The 25552-nt window shown below is 61.8% G+C and overlaps 3 protein-coding genes across 3 annotated transcripts in view; all 3 read left to right on the top strand.

The window, feature by feature from the left end:
• Positions 1-60: 60 nt before the first annotated feature.
• Positions 61-6516, top strand: CHLRE_12g561602v5 (uncharacterized protein). Its single transcript, XM_043069183.1, has 9 exons — positions 61-334; positions 622-737; positions 942-1028; positions 1329-1457; positions 1608-1664; positions 1837-1997; positions 2149-2220; positions 2492-3902; positions 4044-6516. Exons 1-9 carry the CDS (start codon positions 189-191, stop codon positions 5573-5575), a joined length of 3711 nt encoding a protein of 1236 aa, XP_042918822.1. The 5' UTR covers positions 61-188; the 3' UTR covers positions 5576-6516.
• A 4474-nt stretch (positions 6517-10990) lies between these two features.
• Positions 10991-12966, top strand: CHLRE_12g561601v5 (uncharacterized protein). Its single transcript, XM_043069182.1, has 5 exons — positions 10991-11358; positions 11474-11517; positions 11759-11805; positions 12181-12227; positions 12497-12966. The coding sequence occupies exons 1-5, from the start codon at positions 11317-11319 to the stop codon at positions 12578-12580; spliced, it is 264 nt and encodes an 87-aa protein (XP_042918821.1). The 5' UTR covers positions 10991-11316; the 3' UTR covers positions 12581-12966.
• Positions 12967-23730: 10764 nt separating this feature from the next.
• CHLRE_12g554116v5 (uncharacterized protein) overlaps positions 23731-25552 on the top strand; it is a 4246-nt gene continuing 2424 nt past the window's right edge. The window contains exons 1-4 of the mRNA XM_043069058.1: positions 23731-23857; positions 24101-24269; positions 24521-25178; positions 25289-25552. The exon at positions 25289-25552 is cut by the window's right edge and continues 2424 nt beyond it. Of these exons, the coding sequence (XP_042918820.1) occupies positions 23783-23857; positions 24101-24269; positions 24521-25178; positions 25289-25427 (1041 nt within the window). The 5' untranslated portion in view covers positions 23731-23782 and the 3' untranslated portion in view covers positions 25428-25552. The remainder of the gene's footprint in view (positions 23858-24100; positions 24270-24520; positions 25179-25288) is intronic.

Below are 25552 nucleotides of genomic sequence, written 5' to 3'. Positions count from 1 at the left end.
CGAAACCCGACATCGTCGTTTTGTTTCTTTGATGTTGTTAGGAAAGTGACTTACCGAACATATTAATTACACGTTCGTGATAGTGTTACGGGGCAGCGTGCGCACTGGGTACCCACTCGTTAGAAAATGGTGCCTTGATTATGGCACAGCGCGCTGGGGATGCTCCAGTCGGAGTAGATGTCGGCCAAATGGCAGCGGAGGCGGAGACAGAGGATTTTGTTAACCCGGCGGACCCGGACGCGTTCGCTGGCCTGCTGGAATCGAATCCGGACGTTGACTTCATAGCGGAAATACCGGAGGATGCAGCGCGCGTCGTCCTGCAGCCAGACGGCAGGTGCGTTTTTTCACCATGGCCATGCCCATGTACGTGGCTCCCAAACGTCGCTCGGGGAACACAGAGAGGCGGCCATGTTGTCTCGGCTCACTGCAGGGCACGCCAGATACGTATGGAAATGGGTTGAACCAGGAGGAGAGCAGCAGGCTCCGTGCCAGTGGGCTTGCGGTACACTGCCGGCACTCTGGCAGGATTTGAACAGACAAAAACGGAACGTCCCACCCTGGGGGTTGGCACGGGGTCGCAAACCTAATCGGAGATGGCCCAAAACGCCTGCCTCCTCGCAGCGTCGTTGTTGGCATCGACACCTCCAAGGTGCCCGCGGACCCAGCAAGCCGTACACGGCGGAATGGGCGCAGGCAGCGAGCCGAAGAGGCGCGCGTACAGGCGGAGTCGCGGACAGGTGGGCGCTGGAGCCAGAGCGCTGGGTGGAAAGGGACGGAAAGGAGGGGGCATTTGGTGTGCTGGGCCTCCCTTCGCTGCGGGACGCACGGTTCCACAACATCAACGCTAGCCTGCCCTTCATCGGGGTGCACTTGGGGTTGGAGTGGTTGCTGTCGAATGGATGAATGCCTAGCATCTCTTTTTCAAATGCCATCCGCTGCAGCCTTCCACGCGCTGCGTGCCGAGCAGGCGGTCACCTACCGGCGCAGGGTGGTGCAACCGCGGCGCTACACCTTCATGGCTCTCGTGGGTGAGTGCTGAACCGCTGGTAGCACAGCGCTAGCTGGACCAGTCCCAGGTGGCGGGGTGATGGGATGCACTAGTGACCGCGCTCAGCAGCGCCTGGCCGCCCCACCTTTTGCGCAATATCTCCTGGTGTACTTGCCTACGTCTGCACCTGTTCGGACCCGTACTGGACCGAACGGCTTACGCGCACAGCAAGGTATCTCACACCTACACAACGTTCCCTGTGTTGCTCCACCATCCTGCACGCCGCTGACCTCACCTGCCTCCCACCCCTGCTGCACCGTATACCTGTACCCGCCCCCAGGTGCGGACATGGTATTTTTCCTGGTGTCGCTGCTGGTGCAGGCCTTCACGTCGGGCCTGCACATGGGCAGGCAGTGGTCCAGTGTGGGTGCCAACGGCGTGAGCCTGTACTGGTGGCCCACGCCCAAGCGTGAGTATGGGAGACCGGGGATAAAGCGCCTGAAAACCGGCGGCCTCGTGCGGTGGCGGGGTGTGCGCGTGTCATTCATGTTTTGTACTCTACTTCTACGCCTTGACGTCGCTATGCGCGTGCCTCGTGGTCATGCGTGTACTCGCACAGTGTTGACTCTTGAGGAGGTGGCGTTCTCACTAGTGGTGGACCTCGTCGGCGTTATGGGTGAGTGCGCGAGACCCTATCCAGCAAGGGACAAGCAGGGGTTGGCTCGGTGCATCACCTAGGGCGTGCCGCATACCTGAGTGCCCGCATACATGGGTACACTCCGCGTACTCCGCGCCTACCACTTACCAAGCCGCCCGTTGCACGCTGTCAATCCTGCTGCTGCTTGCAGCCGGCTTCCAGGAGAAGCCGCCCGTCCTCGGCCTCTTCCTGCTGCTGGACATGATCACGACAATTCTTATCGGTATCCATGGCATCTCCCTCTTCCTACTGTTCCGGGCCGTTCAACTGGCCGCGTGCATCCTCTACCGCAATGCCCTGGTACACGTCTTGGTGAGTACGTAGGCGTTCGAGCGGAATGGCGGATAAATCACCGCGGGTACCGGTGCAACCAGCACATGGCAGCAGCGGTTTGTTACCCCTCAAATCAGGCAATGGGTCAAAACGTGGATGTGTATCACTACAATTTGGCGCAACACCGCAGGGCATGTCCATGACGGATGAGGAGCGGCTGGAGTTCCTCAGCACGGAGCTTGGCATCGTGACCATCTTCCATGTGAGCGTAAACTGTGACTTCTGGGCTACTAGGCTCCTTAGGTCATACGATAGCGCGCGCACTACCGCAGCATGGCCGCTTGCATGGAGACCTCAAAATAGCGCGCTCGCCACCGCAGCATTGCTGCATTCGCGCCACCAACCCTGACATGATTCCGATGCACGTTACAAACCGCACGCGAGTCCAGTTCACCTAGCTGGCCGTGAATGTGTCAGCGCGGTCCTGCATTATGGTTTTTATGCCTTCATTGGCGTGTCAATTCCTGTTGCAGACCATGGCCGGCTTCTGCGGAGTACTGTGCGGCATTGAGCCGCAACAGGCGCGGCGTGCATCCGGCGATGGCCACGCTTCCACCAATCCTAGCCCGCGGCAGAGCAGTGTTGCTGCCCCGCCGGAGCAGTTGATGGCCATGCAGGCGACAACGTCGGCCACCACGTCCACCGCGGGCGCGCCAGCAGGAGTAGGGAGCACGCTGGACCCGGGAGCGGCCGGGTCTCGGGAGGAACAGCGGCTGTCGCTGTCGCTGACAGCGTTCGGACAGCAGGCGCCGCGCACAGGGGAGGCCGCTGCACCGCAGGCCATTGGCCATGCCGCCGGGCTTGAGCCGACGCATGCACGCGCTCCGGCGGGCGCTGGGCCGCTCACCACAGTTGCGGTCTTTTCGTTTGCTGCCGGCGCCGCGCACGCCAGTGTCCAGCGGTCAGAGTCAGCAGCCCGCCTGCCAGACGTGCATGCAAGCCAATCGTCAGGCGCAGCAGATTGGAACACGGTGCAACTCCCTTGGTCCGTATTACACGCTGCAGGCGCGGCACTGAACAATGCCGGTGCCGCAGCAACGCAGGCTATGCACGCAGCTCCAGCCTTCAGTGCGCTGCTGCCTGCTGGTGCTGCGCCCAGGGCTTTGCACGTCGCTGCTGAAGCGGCGGCGGCTGTGGGCGGCGGTGAGGTCAGCGGGTCGCAAGTGCACACGGGCGCGGCTGTGGGGCCGTCTGGCAGTAGTGGGGCCTCCGCTGCTGCCGCCTGGACGCAGCCGCAGCCAGCGCTATTCGTGCAGCAGTCGGTGCATCAGCGGGAGAGCCCCCGGCGCCTGTTGACCTTGCAGCAAGGGCTCAGCATTGAGCCAGCAGGTACTCCGGAAGGGCTTGTCGGTAACGGCCTTGTTGGCACAGCCGTGTCTGGACGAGGTGTGCTGCCAGCTGCTACGGCGGTGGGGGCTGGAGCTGGGGCACGGCATGGCGATACGTCAGCGGGCTCAGGACTCAGCAGCAGCAGCACACCGCAGGGGCCGGGGCTGCGCCTACAAGCGCTACAGCTGCAACTGCAGCTGACGCAGATGTCTCTGAGGCTTCAGCAGCAGCGGCTTCCATTCCAGAACACGCCCGCATCAGCAGCTTTGATACCCTCGCAGTCACAGCAGCTGCAGCAGCCCTCCATGGGGTTTTGGGAAGCCACATCTGCTGCCACTATACGAAGTGGAGGTGCGGCAGAGGCGGACGTGACCGTGGTCCCTTCTAGGCTACCTACGACACGCTCCAAGCCGGCGCTCCAAGCCGGCGCTCCAAGCTGGCGCCGCGCCGGCGTCTTGGGTGCACTGCTTGGCACATTCACGCCATCGCGTGCGCCGATCAAACCGCGACGCCTGCAACCTGCGGCGCAAGCAACAACGTCAACTGCTCGCTCAGGTCCGTTGTCGGGCATACCACTGTGATGGGAACCACTAAGGCAGTCCGTGTACCGGGACACAGATTTGCGTTTACAACCTGCCACAACAGTGGGAGCTCAGGAACTCACATCCTGTTATCTTTTACATGCTTCCCTTACAGGGCCTGTGGAGATAGCAAGCTCTGCTGCGGACTTGCCCATGCTGGTCAGTGCGTGGCCCGGCAGCGTTGCCTCGGCCGCACTGGGAGCCGGCGGCGGCGTGGCCGCACAGCTACATGGCGCGTCCGCCCGACAGGAGGACAGCGGTGACACGCAGCAGCTGGCCGCACCAGACGAGCGCCAGCCGCAGGCGCAGCCTGGAGATCCGGACGCTGGGATGCAACAGATGCAGTGGCAGCTGCAGTCTCACCCCTACAACGGGCAGAATGGTTTGTGGGGGGCAGAAGCAGATCCGTCACTCATCAGTGGGCTTGGTCAGCAGGACACACTGTCCTGGCGGCCCAATCCGCAGCATTCTTCATGGGCGTTACAGCAACAGCAATCAGATAAGTACTTGCGTGCACAGCCATACCCCATTCCACCCACGCAGCAGCGTCAGTGGGCTGTGCGCGAGACGGCAGGCTGCGAGGCATCCGGTAGCGGTGCGCACACAGCTGATGCTGTGCAACCCGCAGGATGTCTGCATCCGGTCCGGATGGTGGCAGCTGCACCACACCTACACTCAACCTCCGCGATCTCAAATGGTGCTGGCGGCAGTACAGGTGTGCGGGGGCTCAGCTTGTCGGCGGCGTCGCTGTTGGCGCATACTGCGGCTGCAGCAGCAGTGCCTGTAAACAGCATGCTGCCGGGCGACGCCGCAGTGAGCGAGCAGTCAGGAACTGGGGGGTCACCGCATGCCTTGCAGCAGCATGAGGCGGCGACAGGCCGTCAGGAAATGCTGACGGCTATGCAGGCAGCCATTGCCGAGGCGCAGCGCCTCAGGCAGGCGGTGGAAGATCGGCGTCGTGCCGCGGACACCGCAGCTGCCTTCACTGCCGCGCCTTCGTCGCAAAGGCGCAAGCAAGATGAGGAGCCGCTAACCGGGGTTGCTGCTGCAGCTCGCGCAGCCGCGGTACCTTTCAGCCGATCCGCAAAGCGCCGTGAGCAGAACCTTGCAGACACGTCCGCCGGTGTGGATGCGGCGGCCGGGCATACCTCGAGTCCAGCGACTATGTCGCCTAGTTGTGGGGGAGGGCCCGCTCCATCTAGCGAGGTTGCCCAATCCGCCGTTGGAATCCAGAGCACAGAAGTTGAAGCTACTGCTACTCAGGACGGGGCTGCGTGGACGCAGGGACATGCCACTTTGGGGTGGAGTCTAGCTGGAGGTTCCGATGGCCCACCACCACCTCAAGTGACCATGTCTGGCCCCCGTGCGCTGCAACATGCAGTCTCACGGAGGCCAACAAAGCCCACCTCCCCACACACAGCAGGGCAACGAGTGCCCGCACGGCCAGATGAGTGGGCCGCAGGCAGAGGTGCGGCTGCGACACACCAGGACGACGAGGACCAGCAGAGGCACGCCAAGCAGCCTCCACTGAAACAGGTGCAGCAGTTGAGGGCGTGTGTTGGCAGCCGGCAACGGGCTGCGGATCCTGGGAGCCCACGCCATGAGCAGTTTGGGCAGTTGTGCGACCTATCACCACAGCGCAGGTAGTTTTCAATTTGACGCACATTAAAGAATGATTAATGTAGGGTAGGGCGGGCATGGGGGTAAGGGCCCTATTTTTTGCCATACAAACAAGCTTCCAAATGAGGGTCCGGGCCAAGGTCCGGGCTTCCCAGTTCCCCGGGTTCGTGCCGCCAACTTGCATTGTTGATCACGTTTTCAGATGTTTGAGACACACAAACCAGGCTGAGGGCCCCGAGTGCGTGGGAGTATGTAACTGTACTTGATGCCACTAAGGCCAACACGTATCTCGGCTGCACGCAGGATGGAAGTCAGTGTGATCACTGGTCAGCAGTGTACAGTGCTGGCGCGTGCAGTTCTGGCACAAGTAGATCTGGCGTGTGCTGGCGCGGTGCGGGGCTAGTTCGTGTGAATGATAAATTCCCTTAGTGTAGCGTTCGTAATCGATTGTGAGTTATGTTTTTTTTGAGGCGCAGGATGTTAGGACGGATGACAGTTTTTTCCGATGTGGACGTTACAGAGGAGAGGCAAGCAAGGCAAGCACTCACCAGGCAACCCTCAACACCCCACAGCTCGCAGGAAGCAGCAGCAGAAGAGAAGAAGTACGTGGTCTTGAACATCTTCTGAGGAGTGTGCCAGTGTAGGCATGCCTGCTGGGAGTAGGCTACTCCCCACAGCAGGGCGCTGACAGCCTTGGACCCAAACCTGCCATTAGGAGATTTCTTGCGTCTGAGCATTGGACAATTGATGGGTCGAACGTAGCCATCAATCAAGTTGTGTTCTAGGTGTTGACCGTTGTGGCATTTATCGTGATGGACGCTTCATGTAGACACCTCCTGATGCAGCCGTGCTGAACCGTACTTGGCAGCGATGAAGCCTCAAACAAGGGGTGTCAGCTTTGTACAGCTGGAAAATGGGCTGAGCCCCCGTACGCTTGGGAGCTAATAGGCGTGTAACGCCCCACAGTCAGAGCCTCCATGCCGCTACGACGCGCAGGCGCATCGGCTAGGGACACTCGGGTTGGGGCCGTGCGGGACTTTCCGCGCCACATGCGTGCCTTGTCACGTTCCCAAACACCCCAAGCATTTCTTTCGCCTCCTGCCATACTCAACACCTCCCCGGCGCCCCACGCTCAAAGGGCTAGGCGCGGGGCGGGGGCGACCTCGGGGCTTCTCGGCATTCTGGCGCGTCGGCAGGCATGGCAGCGCAAGTCGCTCAAAGACTTTCGATATACTTCCCCGCTTTGCTTGCCGCCAACATAGTTTGCCTTATAGACTGCATATCGGCGGGCATCGGATGCTTTCCTCGCGACCTCGCGAAAGTCAATTTCCATGGACGCGCGAAGGCACTTCTCGCTCCGCCCGAATTTTCCCTGCCACCTATTTACATGCAATAGGCATTAACATATACTAATACGTAGCAGCCGCGGTTTGCGCCAGTATGCTATGTTTTGCCGACGCACGCACGCACGCACGCACGGACAGGGGTGTTCCTGGGGGGCTTCGCCCCCCCCCCTGGAACGCTTCGCTGGGGGGGCTCAGCCCAAAAAAAAGCGCCTGTGGGACAGCCATGCCAGTCGGGCAGCGAACGTCCTGGTCTACCGGATACAGCACGCCTACCTTCCTTGTGGTTTGCACTGGGCGAGCAATCAAGGGCATCTTGCTGCGTGCATCAGCGGGGTGTAGGGGCTTGGGTCCGCACTGCCCTCACCCCGCCTGCGGGCCACCTGGTCCGCGGGCGTGGGCCAGCCTGACGCATGTCTTCCTGGAGTGCCCCGCTTACACGCAGGCGCGGAAGTGGCTTTTTTTTTTAGGAATCATCCTTACAGGATTGAACGGAAGCAGACGCGCTGCCCCCCAACTGCTGGGCACAAGGACCCGACGCAGCCTGGCCCCAGAGACCAGAACCCCGACAGGGCAAGAAGAAAAGAGAAGAGAAGAAACAAGACCGCAAAACCTAACCCGAGCACCAACCTACAACAAAACCTGACCGCAAGATACACCACCACCTGAAAACACACCACCGCGCGCCAGAAGCGAAACCACCAGCGCTACCAGCACTCGACCCGCCGTAACCCACCCCAACCCCACAAGTCGGTTGCTTAAGCAACACCCCAGGAAAACCTGCTAAGGAAACACTAAACGGGCCAGATGTGGCGCTGACTTAGCGGGGTCCAGCCCGCTGCAAGACATAGAAGAAAGCTGCAAACAACGCGCTGTGCAGGAAGTCCCACAGCCGCCCAGGCGCTGCGACTCCAGCCAGAGCTAGTACTCATGGGCGCCAGGTAAGCTGATGATGATAAAACGCCACGCCAGCGCCTGGAAAGATACGCCGCCCAAAAGGAAACCTAGGGGGCCTGCATAGGTGATGCAAGCGTCAGCCGCAAGTTCAACTTTGGCGACCCACCCTGAACCTCCTCCACTTCACAAAACGCGCCACCCGCCGTCCAGACGGCCACAAAGTGCTCCAGCTTAGCCGCCTGGAGCTGCGCGGTGAGAAGCTGTGTGGGCGGTTCCGCTTCGAGTGGATAGCGTCAAGGGACGGATTCGCTCGAGGTCATGGGTTCGACCCCCATACACCCCTCCGATTGCAATCGGAATGAATAGACTACGGACATGCAGTGGGCTGGACGAGTTTAGGCCTTAGTTGATTTGACTGAATTCAGTCCGGAAGGTTTGCTGCGGACTCCCAAAAATCCAGTAGTTCTGGTTGGTCGGGTGATTGAGCAGGGTCCTAGCACTCGATGTTAGGAGCAGAACCGGAGGTAAATGGAGCTCTTACGAGAGCAAGCCTACTACTAGAGTAGGTCGTCGGCGATGCAGGTGGCACGTCCCTGAGGTCCAGAGCAGATGTCGCTCGTGACTCGCGTCAGCAAGTCCCTCTTGTAACCAATGCAATCTGTGTGGGCAGAGCCGACAGGGTTTCAGGGGTTAGCGTGGCGGCAGTGAAACGCAGCTGCATCACTTGGCGCAGCTCGCTGACCACCTCCCGAACCACGTGCTCCGACGTCTGCTTAGCAGGCTCGCGGGACCAGTACGCACACCAGACGACGGCGTACAAGAAGGTGGCCCGCAAAGTGCTCCACAGCAGCGTGCCCGCCCCCCACGGGCCTGAGGCCCACATACCCATGCGGTCCCCCAGCATGAAGCCCGCGTCCGTCACTGGCGGCGCCGCTTTTTTTTTTGAGGAATCATCCTTACAAGGTTGAACAGGGGCAGACGCGCTGCCCCCCTGCTGCCTGAAAGCAGCCTGGTCCCCGAGACCAGAACCCTGACAGGGCAAGAAGAGAAGAAAAGAGAAGAAACCGAAAGCAAACACCTCGAAACTGCCACCAACCACCCCCATCCATCCCACCCCACCCCACCCCGACCCGGCAGACAGAGCAGGAGGCTGGCCGCCCCCGCCCCCTGGGAGGGGTTGCAGAAAAACACCGCCAGACCTAACCCAAGCACCAACCTACACCACAGCCTAACCGCAAGAACCACCACCACCGCGCGCCAGAAAAGAAAACACCAGCGCTACGCACTCGCCCCGCCCAAACCCACCCCACCCCCACAAGTCGGTTGCTTAAGCAACACCCCAGGAAAACCTGCTAAGGAGACACAAGCAGAAAACTAAACGGGCCAGATGTGGCGCTGACTAAGCGGGCTCCAGCCCGCTGCAAGACGCGCTGTGCAGGAAGGCCCACAGCCGCCCAGGCGCTGCGACGCCAGCCAGAGCTAAAACACATGGGCGCCAGATAAGCTGATGACGATAATACGCCACGCCAGCGCCTGGAAAGAAACGCCGCCCAAAAGGAAACCTAGGGGGCCTGCACAGGTGATGCAAGCGTCAGCCGCAAGTGCAACTTCGGTGACCCACCCTGAACCTCCTCCACTTCACAAAGCGCGCCACCCGCCGACCAGATGGCAACAAAGTGCTCCAGCTTAGCCGCCTTGAGCTGTGCGGTGAGAAGCTGTGTGGGCAGAGCCGACAGCACTCTGGGAAAAGGTCTTCCCCGGAAAAAAATCCGTTCCCGGAAAGATGCTGAACTTTCCCATAACGGGGCAAAACTTTCCCGGAAAGGGGGCAAAACTTACCCGTAGCCAGGTTTCCCCGGAACCCCCACGTCCCTGCTGCTGGCGGATTTGTGCTCGCATATGTGCAGGCTCCCTTAATTTCAAGCTCATTAAGGCCCTTAAAGTTTGTTACATAATGGATGCGGATGTTACAGAGGGGACAGTCCCAGCTCCCGAAGACGCCGAGCCATCACATGCTATCAGGGCCCAACCCCGACTTTGCTGCAAACCCTCCCGCGGGCAAAGTCCGTGTGACTCCGCGCACAGTGAGTCCTAGCCAAGCCTCAACCCGCCAGAGCCCCACCGCTGTGCCTCAACGTCACAAGCCTAGGCACAGGAGTGCCGGGAAACGTCTAGGCCACAGGACACACGCACGCACTAACCAGGGCGCAAGCGTCCAGGTACTAGAACGGTCGCCCACACGTGCATCCTTCCCACACACAGAGCCACCGCACAACCTCTCACGGCGAGGGGGGCGGGGAATCAGCGTCATACGGCAAGCGCAAAACCATGCCGTCACCAACAGCCCGAGATATGAAGTGATGCGCAAACGGCACAGCGTCCCAACCCTTTGGCCTGATACCCAAAGTCACAAACGTCTGGAGACGACCCCAGAAGTCAGCTACGACAGCAAGTCCAATGCTCAGCACCCGGGCCGACGGCAGCTTCGCTCGCGCCGCCAACCCGGCCATAACCACACGCTGCCGACCAAAGTCCAGGGCAGACATAGCAGCGAGACACACCACATCCCACACAGGTGGCGCAAGCCCCGCAGGCGGGCGCACTAACCACAACTCCTCACGAGAGAAGGCACTTAGAGCCTCCTCCGGCAGGAAGCCCATAGCCATCCCCATACATAATGCAGGCAGTCGACCCCATCCCACCCCACTTCAACCCAACCCGGAACTGCACGGAGGTTCACCGGAACTCTTTCGTCTGGTGCAGCCGGTGACCTGAGCTGTCAGGCGCAAACAGCTGGCAAACAGCTGACCGCCCATGGGAAGCCCATGTGGCAAGCGGTGGCAAGCGGTTGATGTCCATGAGGATTTGGCGCGGATGTGGCGCATGCAGCGTGGCTAGTGTGTGTGTGTGGCGGTGGGGGGGGGGGTGGGCGGGGCCTGGTGTAGGACGAGGTGCGGCACCAATGTCACATCCACACCTTGAGCCCCAGAGAACAGGCATGTAGGCAGGGAGGATTTGGGAAGTCGTTAGAGGCTGATGGAATGGAAACGGGGCGGGGGGGGGGGGGCGGGGCGGGGCGGGGCGGGGGGGGGGGGGGGGGAAGAGGCGACCAGCGAGCATCTGCATGGGGTTTCGCGAGCCTGACTTCAAGCAACAAGCGTGCTAACTTACACAAATATAGTAGCATACATAAATATAGTACCTACATATACTTGATGCACTGCATTTTGGCTCAGCAAGAGCTCAGCTGTTCCTGCAGCTGTTGGCCTGTTGCACTTATGTTGCTGTCCCTTGCTCCGCTCTCCCCCGCTAATTTACGTTTTGAACACAAGTTAAGGCTAGCCCAAATGTCAGTAGCTACTTTGCTGGCTTGGGACGCGAATTCTCGCGCTGCCGACTCGTTGACCGGCTCGGCGACGCTGCTCAGACGTCAGCTGAAGCCAGCTGTCACGTAAGGTTTAAGAGTCAGCGTCCTTTTCTATCAGCTTTGCTTCAAAGTTTGTCTTCTCGGTCCCCCGCGTCATCGCCATGCAACATTGCTCTGCAACACTACCCCACGTTCGTCCACAGGTTAGTCGACAGGTTGCAATGACAATGGGATGCGTTAAGAACACATGTTGCAGGCGAACTGATTGCCGCCCGCCCGCCCCCCATGTCCACCCCGCGTGTGTTGTGTGTTGTGCAGGATTCAACCTCTCGCTCTTGGAACGGTTTCAGGAGCTCTTTGGGGTGAGTCAATGAGATGGGTTTAGGGAGTTGTCGTAGGTGCTGGGCCGTAGGCGGCTTCGGTGGCGGGGGGGGGCTTCAACAAATGACTGTTTGCTGCCTACCTGCCTGCCTGTAAGGTGTTGGTATCTATGGCTACCTTGCCACGATACCTTGATCCCGTGTCATGTACCCGCCCGCTTCCCTGCCCCGCCACACCTTGGCGCCCAACCTCTGCTGTTTCCCCTCTGGATCGGTCCCACAGACGGCTGGCTGACAGGCACTACACCTCCGACATGGTGCTCAGCAACGGTGAGTGTCCACGACACATGTTGGCATACATAGACACAGTGTTTGTGCGTCGTTGTGTGTGTTGGTGGGAGGTGGTGGGGTAAATCGGTGTGAAGCATGACGGAGATGCTGAGGTGGCCGGAAGGTGATTCCCTTGCGTGCACAGGGCTCTTGCCTCTTATACGCTGCCTCCCTGACCTTGGCCGCAAGGTGTCGTCTCTGCCGTTTGTAGCAGAGGAATGACGAGCAGTAACATATATGTGCGGCTACCTTGCCATGATATCTTATTCCCGTGTCACATACCCGCCCGCTGCCCTGCCCTGCCACACCTTGGTACCCAACCCTGTCCCATCGCACACCCAACCCCAGCTTTTTCCCTCCGGACCCGTCCCCCAGACGGCTGGCTGACTGCCACTACACCTCCAACATTGTGCCCAGCAACGGTGAGTGTCCACGATACATGTTGGCATACACAGATGCAGTCTTTGTGCGTCGTTGTGTGTGTGTTGGTGGGAGGTGGCTGGGTAAATCGGTGTGAAGCATGACGGAGATGCTGAGGTGCCCGTAAGGTGGTTCCCTGGCAACCCTGCGTGCACAGGGCTTTTGTCTCTTACACGCTGCCTCCCTGACTTTGGCTGCAAGGTGTCGTCTCTGCCGTTTGTGGCAGCGGAGTGGCTAGCTGTAACATATATGTGTGGCCGCATGCATGCAGGCGCAACCAGGCAACACAGCCAACAAGCGGGCAGTGGAGGCGCAACTAAGGATCCGGCATGGGCAGCAGCTGGTCCAGCACTAGGGGTGGAGGCGGGCATGTATGATGGTGCCAAGGACGGAGTTTGGTCGTAGGGAGATGTGGCGGCTGTGGTGGAGGTGGGCATCAAGGTTGTCGGATGCATCTCGGATGCATCGTACCCAGCAGACACGCAAGTGATGGGGCTAGTTGCATGTTAGAGTTTGCACGCATACATATAAGGCAGACATCATACGAGGTTTGGTGTAGTACTAGTGTTGCATGAGCGTATGGACTTGTCAACGAGGAGCAGGTGCGTGGCCGGTGTTGTGAAAGGATAACGCAGTATTGCGTGGTGTACAGTGTGGATCCTAAGTGTGTTAGCAGCTCCCAAGACTTTCCCATTCAGGTGCTGAACTTTCCCGTAAAAAGGGCTTCACTTTCCCGTAAGAACTTCCCCGTAAGGACTTCCCCGTACAAACTCCTACTTTCTTCGAAAAGCATACGGGGAAGATTTTTCCGGGGAACTACCCCCTGTTTTTCTGGGGATTTCCCCCCCCCCTTTTCCCAGAGTGCAGGGTTTCAGGGGTTAGCGTGGCGGCAGTGAAACGCAGCTGCATCACCCTGCGCAGCTCGCTGACCACCTCCCGAACCACATTTTTTTTGAGGAATCATCCTTACAAGGTTGAACAGGGGCAGACGCGCTGCCCCCCTGCTGCCTGAAGACAGCCTGGTCCCCGAGACCAGAACCCTGACAGGGCAAGAAGAGAAGAAAAGAGAAAAAAAACAGAAAGGAAACACCACATGCTCCGACGTCTGCTTAGCAGGCTCGCGGGACCAGTACGCACACCAGACGGCGTACAAGACGGTGGCCTGCAAAGTGCTCCACAGCAGCGCGCCCGCCCCCCGCGGGCCTGAGGCCCACATACCCATGCGGTCCCCCAGCATGAAGCCCGAGCCCGTCACTGGCGGCGCCGCTGCCTGGGGCGCAATGCAGGCCCACAGCTGCTGCAGCCACGTCCTCGCCTGCGCATAAGCTGGACACTCCAGGAAGATGTGCGTTAGGCTGGCCCACGCCCGCGGGCCAGGTGGCCCGCAGGCGGGGTGAGGACAGTGCGCCCCCAACCCCCCGCACCCCGTGGTCACCCGTGGACGAATTCCCTTGCCCGCCCTGTACAGCCCGCAAGGCAGGTAAGCATGTTGCAGCCGGTACACCAGCACCTTTGCCCCCCGACTGGCGTGGCTGTCCCACAGCCTCCGCCACGTACCCCGCAGAAGGGACGCATCCGGGGGCGGCATGCGAGGGTCGCCCTCCACCGCCGCCGCTGCTGCCGCCGCCGCCGTGGCAGGCCCCGTGCTAGGTCCTGCCCCGCCCGCCGCCTGCTCCTGCAGCCGCGCGGAACGCCGCGGCCCCTCACCCGAGTGCTGGGACGGGGACGCATACGACTGCAGTTCTCTCGCCGGCGTGTTCTGCTGCCCGGCTGCCGCAGAGGTGCGGTGGAGCCAGGGGTCCAGAGCCACCGGGTTATTGTGGAAATGCTGCGCCGCCGTGGTGGTCAGCTGCGCCGCTGCACGCTGCCACTCCGCCTCCCGCTCCGCCAGCCGCGACTGTGCCGCCGGCTGGGTCCCCGAACCCCCCGCCTGCTGTGCTGGCGCCGGGCACGGCATGGTCTATGGACTGGACTGTGTGGTCACGGCAGTGGCTGTAGTTGTCACCTGGCTGTTGAGGTCTCCAGTAGGTGTGTGGTGGAACAAAATTCTCTTCTCTTCTCTGATCTCTGGCCCTATCGAGGTTCTGTGATATGATCCAGGCTGCCTTGGCAGTAGGGTGGTAGTGCGTCTACCACCGCACCCCGACGGTGGCGCTGGTGTTTTCCAGGTTGGTTTCGGATGCCGCGCGCCCCGCAGCTCCGCTCCGCGCCAGCCCGCCAGCCGTCCGACAGCCTAGCCATCGCAACCTGGTTATATCAGTGATGGGTCGGCGGCGCTCCTCTATTGCCCGTGGCGTTTACCGTCTGGATGAGGTAACATGTCTGCTGTGACCGCCTCCTGCTAACCGGCCTTCTATGCGTGCTAGCGACTACAACTTCTCTTCGTGTCGCGCACATTCGCGTTCGCGTTTCGACAGCACTCCGCACCCCAACCCGGTCTCACGCACCCGGGACGTGCCCATACACGCGGCACCGTCCAAGGCCCAAACCGCCCCAAGTGCCTATTCATGACATATGTATGTTATGAATAGCTGTTATGGGCCCTGCCGCGGCCTGTCCGCTCGCCGAGCTCGCGAAATGCAGCTGCATGCCCCGACATTTTGCGCGAAGAGCTGCTTTTAGCCCCCGCAGAGACTCTCTAGCATCTACATATAGCTACGTATAGGCACGGCAACGTTGATATATTGAGGAAATGGCTGCTTGAGGGACCTCGCTCGGTCGCGAAATGGCCAGTCGGTTGATTCTCGCATTTTGCTCCGGGATACATTCCAATGCGGTATTATGTGTCTAAATAGCATGTTGAGTGAGTTTATGCCCCCTCCAGCACGTTTCCGTGCCCGCACGTACCCATCGAGCCCGCTGGCTGGCTGGCCAAAACCCACCTACTTCGACCGCAGGCGAGCGCAGACCGCCCTGCCACTCAACCAGCAAGTCAATGCTATGTATGAGAATTGCCTGAGAGCGCGGGGAAATCAGGGGTGACCCTTTTGCCGTCGGGGAACCCCCCTATCTGCCCCCAAGAGACCCCACACGGAAAGGGCCGTACGGCACTGGGGCAAATGTCGGACTACGGATCTGACACGCTGGCAAGCTGCCCATAAGGTTGGATTCCTAGTCGGACTTTTGCCCCGACCAGTTTTGCGGGGTTAAAGCGAGTGCAAATTTGGACGGTGCACAAAACGCGGGTGAGACCGGGTTGCCGCACCCTTGTAAGGATGACTTTAAAAACAAAAGCCACTGCCGGTGCACCCGGTCATATGCCCTTGCCCAGCCAGGCCGGCAACCCTGGAAGACGCTCACCCGGGCGCTGCTTACCCATGTGCGCCCGGACTCCGCCACCACGTGGGCGTGGGTGTACAGCGACGCGCCGGCGCCAGCGGGGCTGCCTGCCCGGCTGGCGGCCGCGGTCGGCCACGTGCGGAGCGCGGGCGTGGAACAGCATCCGCCGCAGCCAGCCACTCAGCCACCAGCGGTGCCGCCACAGTGGCGGGTTAGCCTGGACCAGCTCTGGGTGGCTAACGCTGCGGGGGCTGTGTCCTACGTCCATTACACGGGGCGGCTCTTGGAGCCTGGGCCTGGCGTGCTGCCCCCGGCGGTGGATGGGGCGTGGCAGCCTGCCTGTGTGCTGCAGCACCGCAAGCCGCGGCACCTGTGGACCTTTGAAGAGCGGGCGGCGTACGATGCAGCATCACCAGGGGAACGGGCGGGGGCGTGGCCTCGGGCGCCATACTTCCTGGCGCCGGAGGCTGGGGTGGTGGTGCACCCGGAGCACTGCCGGATTGCGGGTGTCAGCTTGGCGGACTACACGGTGCGGGACGTGCGGCGGGCCATCACCGCGGCTAATAACCCGGCCACACCTCCGGCTCCGGCCCGCCCCGCAGCCATGCCGTGCCCGGCGCCGGCACAGCAGGCGGAGGGTTCGGGGACCCAGCCGGCGGCACAGTCGCGGCTGGCGGAGCGGGAGGCGGAGTGGCAGCATGCAGCGGCGCAGCTGACCACCACGGCGGCGCAGCACTTCCACAATAACCCGGTGGCTCTGGACCCCTGGCTCCACCGCACCTCCGCGGCAGCCGGGCAGCAGAACACGCCGGCGAGAGAACTGCAGTCGCAGTGCTCGTATCTTAAGAAGGCAGGCGCGGCGCCAGTGACAGATTTCCGAAAACAGGCATCTTTAATTTTCAGAAACCCGCTGCCGCCGCATCTTTCATCCCCAAAATTTTTCCGGGGGCTCCGCCCCCAACATATGCGCGATTCGTGTCAGGCCAGGGGTGTGTCAGGCTTGCCCTGTTGCAGCGTGCCAAATGCGGCTGCAGTTGCCCCCAGCCCCCGTTCCGGCTCCGGCACAGCAAAATATTCCGCCGCACGGGATGTGCCACTGTTACAGCGTGCGGGGTGAGGTAGCTGTTGCCACATTAACGCTATTGCTGAATAAAGCACCGGCTTCATGGCTCCATGGCAAATCGTGGCCCATCCCCACGCCAAACCCCAGCGCCCTCACCCACGCTCATCATGCTCACTCACCCACGGCATGACTACCCTGGTAGAAGGCTGGCCTATCGTGGTGTGCCCCCCAGCAGGACACGGCCGTAGATTATCCTGGAGAACCTCAGTCACCCTTGCCTTGGGCCCGGACAAGTGACAGAAACGCCCCAAAATGTCTTCTGCCATTCTCAGAAAGACCCCCCAAAACCTGAAGCGTTTTCACAGATTTTTGGACTTCAGAATCAAAAATTTCTTCCGCCGGAGGCTTTTGGGGGCAAATTTCTGTCGAAAAGAAGGAAGATACGAGCACTGTGCAGTCGTATGCGTCCCCGTCCCAGCACTCGGGTGAGGGGCCGCGGCGTTCCGCGCAGCTGCAGGAGCAGGCGGTGGGTGGGGCGGGACCTAGCACGGGGCCTGCCACGGCGGCGGCGGCAGCAGTGGCGGCGGTGGAGGGCGACCCTCGCATGCCGCCCCCGGATGCGTCCCTTCTGCGGGGTACGTGGCAGAGGCTGTGGGACAGCCACGCCAGTCGGGGGGCAAAGGTGCTGGTGTACCGGCTGCAACATGCTTACCTGCCTTGCGGGCTGTACCGGGCGGGCAAGGGAATTCGCCCACGGGTGACCACGGGGTGCGGGGGGTTGGGGGCGCACTGTCCTCACCCCGCCTGCGGGCCACCTGGCCCGCGGGCGTGGGCCAGCCTGACGCACATCTTCCTGGAGTGTCCAGCTTATGCGCAGGCGAGGACGTGGCTGCAGCAGCTGTGGGCCTGCGTTGCGCCCCAGACAGCGGCGCCGCCAGTGACGGACGCATGCTTCATGCTGGGGGACCGCATGGGTCTGTGGGCCTCAGGCCCGCGGGGGGCGGGCGCGCTGCTGTGGAGCACTTTGCACCGAAACCTTGTATAAGTATTCTTCTTATGATATAGGAAAAATAATAATAATAATAATCCCAACGCTGGCCCATAGGGCCTAGCATGTATTAACGGGGCAACGCCTTCGCTGATCATCTCTCAACCCAGTTCGAGAGAAGGCGGGAAGTCACCCCGACCACCTTATCATTTGCCGGTCCTGCCCACCGGTGGGAGCGGGGTTGGCGTGCCCCGGCCCCCGCAGGGGGCGCGGCGCACCCATACGTTTCAGAACGCACGGTTTCGCTAAGTTGGTAAACACACGTTCCCGCCGCCTGCCGACTGCACGCTGCTATTATATAAGCAATGAGTTACACGAAGCCACTGTACACAAGGAAGAGGAGGCCCCAGCGACGCAGATCCGTCACCCGACTCGAGTCAGGGAACCTCGATCGCGAAAGTAACTGTGACAGCAAGAGTTTTAACACACTCAAACATATGTTATGAACTCCTCAGCTGCAAGAAAGACATGTTAGATGCCGATCTTATCGCAGACGCTCCTGCTGATCCAGTTAAATTTGTTAACATATAAATGGCTTCAACATGGGCACCTATATACCTGTCAGAAGCCTCGCGGGCGCGTGTGCTGCGAGCGCAAGCATTTCCACATAATACAGCCGCGCTGTCAGCCCCAATAAATCAGAGCTATACATCTTAGGCATTGTTATCAATTTATCAAGGCATCCTGGATTACGAAGACGGTTTCGCCGCAACGAAGTTCTTGCCAGCCCCGCTTCGTCCCGCGGAGTCGCGACTTTTAATAGCCATGCTGCCGTTTTGTTCAATACCTGCAGACTGAGCGTGCATGCGGTATATGAAGCAATGCGGCGATGCTGAGACTCTGTTATCGGCAAAACGTGTAGGGCTCGACGTCCAACCGTCCGACGCACAGCCCCGACCCCCCTGACCCCGACCCCGCCCCAGTCACCGGTCCGGAAGGTTGTGCGCACGCCAGCATCCGCAGTACCTTTCGCTCTACGTACGTATGTTACAACTCTGGCACTCCAGATCATACGGAGACTTCAGTCGCCAATCCTATACCAGCCTCCTTTCACCTCACCTCTACGCCACGAAGGGTCACTACTTGCACACGCCTGCTCTCAAGCTCAGCACTATAACACCGTGCATTGCGTCAGGTTGCGTCCCATGTCACTTGACTCCCTTTGGGGCACGCCCCATGGATCGCATGGCGGTCCGCTAGTGGATTAAGCCCCTGGTGTCCTATCCATGTTCAGCTCGGATGATCTACCCTCACGGCTTTCGGTACCTGAGATCGGGGGATCAGGTAATGCCGACTGTTGGGCAACATCTCAACTGAAACTCTGGATCAATCCAGAGTCCGGCCCCTTTGCCGGCACTTTACGACCGCTCTCTTATCTGACGTTAGCCACGGATGACAAGGACACGACTAAAGAGCCGTGCGGTCCCTGCGGAGCGACTGTGCGTGATTTGAATACGCACAGAGGTTTCCCCTGTACCGAATTTGGGGAGAATCAAACTCGGGTCTGAACCGACGTTACACACCAACTTATCGCTAAGCAACCTCTGCCGTGGTCGATGCCTTAAAAAAAAAGCCTTTGCGGGCCACCTTCTTGTACGCCGTCTGGTGTGCGTACTGGTCCCGCGAGCCTGCTAAGCAGACGTCGGAGCATGTGCCCCTGTTCAACCTTGTAAGGATGATCCCTCAAAAAAACAAAATGTGGTACGGGAGGTGGTCAGCGAGCTTCAACCTTGTAAGGATGATTCCTCAAAAAAAAAAAGCTGCGCAGGGTGATGCGGCTGCGTTTCACTGCCGCCACGCTAACCCCTGAAACCCTGTCGGCTCTGCCCACACAGCTTCTCACCGCACAGCTCAAGGCGGCTAAGCTGGAGCACTTTGTGGCCATCTGGGCGGCGGGTGGCGCGCTTTGTGAAGTGGAGGAGGTTCAGGGTGGGTCACCGAAGTTGAACTTGCAAGCTAAGACTTTCGCCCTCCTTGCCCAGCCAGGCCGGCAACCCTGGAAGATGCTCACCCGGGCGCTGCTTACTCATGTGCGCCCGGACTCGGCCACCACGTGGGCGTGGGTGTACAGCGACGCGCCGGCGCCAGCGGGGCTGCCTGCCCGGCTGGCGGCCGCGGTCGGCCACGTGCGGAGCGCGGGCGTGGAACAGCATCCACCGCAGCCAGCCACTCAGCCGCCAGCGGCGCCGCCACAGTGGCGGGTTAGCCTGGACCAGCTGTGGGTGGCTAACGCTGCGGGGGCTATGTCCTACGTCCACTACACGGGGCGGCTCTTGGAGCCTGGGCCTGGCGTGCTGCCCCCGGCGGTGGATGGGGCGTGGCAGCCTGCCTGTGTGCTGCAGCATCGCAAGCCGTGGCACCTGTGGACCTTTGAAGAGCGGGCGGCGTACGATGCAGCATCACCAGGGGAACGGGCGGGGGCGTGGCCTCGGGCGCCGTACTTCCTGGCGCCGGAGGCTGGGGTGGTAGTGCACCCGGAGCACTGCCGGATTGCGGGTGTCAGCTTGGCGGACTACACGGTGCGGGACGTGCGGCGGGCCATCACCGCGGCTAATAACCCGGCCGCGCCTCCGGCTCCGGCCCGCCCCGCAGCCATGCCGTGCCCGGCGCCAACACAGCAGGCGGGGGATTCGGGGCCCCAGCCGGCGGCACAGTCGCGGCTGGCGGAGCGGGAGGCGGAGTGGCAGCATGCAGCGGCGCAGCTGACCACCACGGCGGCGCAGCATTTCCACAATAACCCGGTGGCTCTGGACCCCTGGCTCCACCGCACCTCCGCGGCAGCCGGGCAGCAGAACACGCCGGCGAGAGAACTGCAGTCGTATGCGTCCCCGTCCCAGCAGTCGGGTGAGGGGCCGCGGCGGTCCGCGCGGCTGCAGGAGCAGGCGGCGGGAGGGGCGGGACCTAGCACTGGGCCTGCCACGGCGGCGGCGGCAGCAGCAGCGGCGGTGGAGGGCGACCCTCGCATGCCGCCCCCGGATGCGTCCCTTCTGCGGGGTACGTGGCGGAGGCTGTGGGACAGCCACGCCAGTCGGGGGGCAAAGGTGCTGGTGTACCGGCTGCAACATGCTTACCTGCCTTGCGGGCTGTACAGGGCGGGCAAGGGCATTCGGCCACGGGTGACCACGGGGTGCGGGGGGTTGGGGGCGCACTGTCCTCACCCCGCCTGCGGGCCACCTGGCCCGCGGGCGTGGGCCAGCCTGACGCACATCTTCCTGGAGTGTCCAGCTTATGCGCAGGCGAGGACGTGGCTGCAGCAGCTGTGGGCATGCGTTGTGCCCCAGGCAGCGGCGCCGCCAGTGACGGACGCGTGCTTCATGCTGGGGGACCGCATGGGTATGTGGGCCTCAGGCCCGCGGGGGGCGGGCGCGCTGCTGTGGAGCACTTTGCGGGCCACCTTCTTGTACGCCGTCTGGTGTGCGTACTGGTCCCGTGAGCCTGCTAAGCAGACGTCGGAGCATGTGGTTCGGGAGGTGGTCAGCGAGCTGCGCAGGGTGATGCAGCTGCGTTTCACTGCCGCCACGCTAACCCCTGAAACCCTGTCGGCTCTGCCCACTCAGCTTCTCACCGCACAGCTCAAGGCGGCTAAGCTGGAGCACTTTGTGGCCATCTGGTCGGCGGGTGGCGCGCTTTGTGAAGTGGAGGAGGTTCAGGGTGGGTCACCGAAGTTGAACTTGCGGCTGACGCTTGCATCACCTGTGCAGGCCCCCTAGGTTTCCTTTTTGGCAGCGGTTTGTTCCAGGCGCTGGCGTGGCGTTTATCGTCATCAGCTTATCTGGCGCCCATGTGTTTTAGCTCTGGCTGGCGTCGCAGCGCCTGGGCGGCTGTGGGACTTCCTGCACAGCGCGTCTTGCAGCGGACTGGAGCCCGCTTAGTCAGCGCCACATCTGGCCCGTTTAGTTTTCTGCTTGTGTCTCCTCTGCCGGTTCTCCTGGGGTGTTGCTTAAGCAACCAACTTGTGGGGGTGGGGTGGGTTTGGGCGGGGCGAGTGCGTAGCGCTGGTGTTTCTATTTCTGGCGCGCGGTGGTGGTGGTTCTTGCGGTTAGGCTGTGGTGTAGGTTGGTGCTTGGGTTAGGCCTGGCGGTGTTTTTTTGCAACCCCTCCCGGGGGGCGGGGGGGCCAGCCTCCTGCTCTGTCTGCCGGGTCGGGGTGGGGTGGGGTGGGATGGATGGGGGTGGTTGGTGGCGGTTTTCGAGGTGTTTGTTTTCTGTTTTTCTTCTCTTTTCTTCTCTTCTTGCCCTGTCAGGGTTCTGGTCTCGGGGACCAGGCTGCTTTCAGGCAGCAGGGGGGCAGCGCGTCTGCCCCTGTTCAACCTTGTAAGGATGATTCCTCAAAAAAAAAAACCACCACCGTGCGCCAGAAAAGAAAACACCAGCGCAACGCACTCGCCCCGCCCAAACCCACCCCACCCCCACAAGTCGGTTGCTTAAGCAACACCCCAGGAGAACCGGCAGAGGAGACACAAGCAGAAAACTAAACGGGCCAGATGTGGCGCTGACTAAGTGGGCTCCAGCCCGCTGCAAGACGCGCTGTGCAGGAAGTCCCACAGCCGCCCAGGCGCTGCGACGCCAGCCAGAGCTAAAACACATGGACGCCAGATAAGCTGATGACGATAGTACACCACGCCAGCGCTTGGATAGAAAAGCCGCCCAAAAGGAAACCTAGGGGGCCTGCACAGGTGATCTGGTCTCGGGGACCAGGCTGCTTTCAGGCAGCAGGGGGGCAGCGCGTCTGCCCCTGTTCAACCTTGTAAGGATGATTCCTGAAAACAAAAAATGCAAGCGTCAGCCGCAAGTTCAACTTCGGTGACCCACCCTGAACCTCCTCCACTTCACAAAGCGCGCCACCCGCCGACCAGATGGCAACAAAGTGCTCCAGCTTAGCCGCCTTGAGCTGTGCGGTGAGAAGCTGAGTGGGCAGAGCCGACAGGGTTTCAGGGGTTAGCGTGGCGGCAGTGAAACGCAGCTGCATCACCCTGCGCAGCTCGCTGATGACCACCTCCCGAACCACATGCTCCGACGTCTGCTTAGCAGGCTCGCGGGACCAGTACGCACACCAGACGGCGTACAAGAAGGTGGCCCGCAAAGTGCTCCACAGCAGCGCGCCCGCCCCCCGCGGGCCTGAGGCCCACATACCCATGCGGTCCCCCAGCATGAAGCACGCGTCCGTCACTGGCGGCGCCGCTGCCTGGGGCGCAATGCAGGCCCACAGCTGCTGCAGCCACGTCCTCGCCTGCACATAAGCTGGACACTCCAGGGACGTGCAGATGCAGGAGGCGGCGGGTGTGGGTGACGCAGCGGCTGCCGCTGGTGGCGCCCGCGGACCACCTGCCGTGGCCTCGCCCTCGCTGCCAGCTCTGGTGGCGGGGGGAAGCACCCAGAGCTGGCAGGGGGGGGGGGTCGTCTAAATGGTTAAGACACTCGAGCCGATTTCGTTAAGGCTTCGAGAGATCCTGGGTTCGAATCCCGGTCACCCCACCAGGAAGGGCCCTGGTTTACCAAAACCCATCCACACCTTGGTGGTGTGTAGACCCCCCCCTTTGGTGCAGGGAGCCTCTGGGGTACAAGGCTGGAGCTCTGGGCCTGCAACTGGAGAGCTTTCAAGTTCAAGATCCAAGATTCAAGTGGAGCTCTGGGCCTGTCAACTGCAGAGCTCTAGATGATCTGTGTGGTCATGGCAGTGGCTGTAGTTGTCACCTAGCTGTTGAGAACTCCAGTAGGTGTGTGGTGTCACCTGGCTGTTGAGGTTTCCAGTAGGTGTGTGGTGGAACAAAAACTTCTCTTCTCTTCTCTGATCTCTGGCCCTATCGAGGTTCTGTGATATGATCCAGGCTGCCTTGGCAGTAGGGTGGTAGTGCGTCTACCACCGCAACCTTGTAAGGATGACTTTAAAAAAAAAAAACCCGTGCTGCTGCGGCTCCCCTGAGGGCCGAGCGGCAGCAGCAGCCCTCTTCACAGCAGCGGGTGGCAGCGGGAGGGCTTAGCGGGGGGCAGCCGTCGGCAGGCGTTGGGGGGCCGCCGGCGGCCAGGCGTCACACTGCCGATGCTGGGCCGGCTGGCAAGCAGCAGCAGCCCACGGCACAGCCGCCCTTTGATCAGCGGGCAGCCGCCAGGCAGGATAAGCAGCTGGCAGCTGCGATGAAAGCTGCGATGCAGCGGTACTTGGCCTACATGGCGGACCTCCATCTCCAGCAGCAACGGCGGGTACAGCAACAGCAACAGCAGCAGCAGGAGCAGCAGCGCCAGGTGCAGCCGCCCAGGCCCCGGACCGGCTCCCGGTTTGGGGTCCTGGCCACGCTGGGGGGACAGGACGGGGCGGGCGATGGCGCGGCCACGGCGGCGTCCGGGCGTGGGCGGCGGGTGCAACCAGCCGCGCACGCACCACCGCCGCCGCCGCAGCAACAGCCCAGCTCCAAAGGGCGCTGTGGCCCCGCCCAGCTCCCGCAGCAGAGGGCAGGGCGCTTGGGCGGCGGGCTGCCTCCCCCGCAGGACGGTGCTAGCTCGCCGCCGCACGTGCCCACTGGGCGGCCGGCATGGGGACAGCAGGCTGGTGGGGGCAGCGGGTCGGGGCGCCAGGGTGGAGGAGCGGGGCGGGCAGTGCCCCAGGCGTCGCCTCAGGCGGGGCCGCCACTGCGGACGTCACAACTGGCGGGTGGTGGTAAGGGCAGGGGCAGGGGCCTGGGCGCGCCGGCTGGGCGCGCTGGTGGGGGTGCGGGCAGTGAGGCGGAGTACAGGGCCGTTTGCCTGAATCGTGACACGTGTGTTGCCATCGGCTCTGACCTCGTGACGCACCAGAACCGCTGCGCAGATGTGCAGGGGTATGAGTGCTGCTGCGATGGATCCGCCTGCTCACTGCCAACGGCTCTGCCCGCGTGTGTGTGAACGGGATGCTCTCTGACGCCTTCCCAGTGCTGAACGGCTTGCCGCAGGGCAGCACCGCCTCACCACCCCTGTGGGTCATCCAGATGCAGCCACTGACGTCCTTTCTGCGGCGGCAGGTGGAGCAAGGGGCACTGCGCACGCCCCTGTTACCCAGCGGCGAGCAGGCGCCACCGGCTGCCCACCACGCTGACGACACGACCCTCACGGCGCGCGACCCGGCGGTGGACGGGCCGGTCCTGATGGCGGCAGTACAGCTGTTCTGCCGCGCGTCCAACGCCCGTGTCCATCCGGACAAGAGCAAGGCCATGGGCCTTGGCAGGTTTGCGCACCTGACGGGCCCTTGCCCACACACGGGGGTGCCGTTTACCACTGGCGCCGTGACGCACCTGGGTGTGCCCCTGTCGTGGGACTCGGATGCGGCTGCAGCTGACTTGTACACCCGGCGGGCTCGCGGCATGGCGTTTGTGGCGCGTCTGTGGGCTGCCCTGTCTCTGACTCTTGTTGGCCGTGTGCACATTGCGAAGCAGGTGCTGGCGGCGAAGCTGGCCTACCACTTCAGCTTCCTCAACCCGTCGCCTGCGCAGCTGAAGGAACTCACCGACCTGGTGGACCACTTTGCTGCGCGCTCCATGCACGCTGAGGACGCCAGCCTGGTGTTGCACGGGAACCCGCTCCTGCTGCCAAAGCAAGAAACGGCCTGTCTGACGTACAAGGATGGGGGTGTCAACCACGTCGACCTGCCTGCGTTCCTGTCTGCCCTGCAAGCTAAGACCTTCGCCCTCCTTGCCCAGCCAGGCCGGCAACCCTGGAAGATGCTCACCCGGGCGCTGCTTACTCATGTGCGCCCGGACTCCGCCACCACGTGGGCGTGGGTGTACAGCGACGCGCCGGCGCCAGCGGGGCTGCCTGCCCCTACCGTTCCAGCCCCCATTAAACCATCGGTAAATCACCGGTTACCTGGCGGTTATCCCCGTGAGAACGACGGCTTTGTCACCTCGGTTACCATCGGTCTAATTGGACTAGAGACGGCAGACCGACGGTCTATAGACCACTTCACTG

This window comes from Chlamydomonas reinhardtii, chromosome 12, assembly GCF_000002595.2.
Source record: "Chlamydomonas reinhardtii strain CC-503 cw92 mt+ chromosome 12, whole genome shotgun sequence".
NCBI lineage: Eukaryota > Viridiplantae > Chlorophyta > Chlorophyceae > Chlamydomonadales > Chlamydomonadaceae > Chlamydomonas > Chlamydomonas reinhardtii.
The sequence above is the reverse complement of the archived record's forward strand: the minus strand, read 5'-3'. Positions and strand labels throughout refer to the sequence as shown.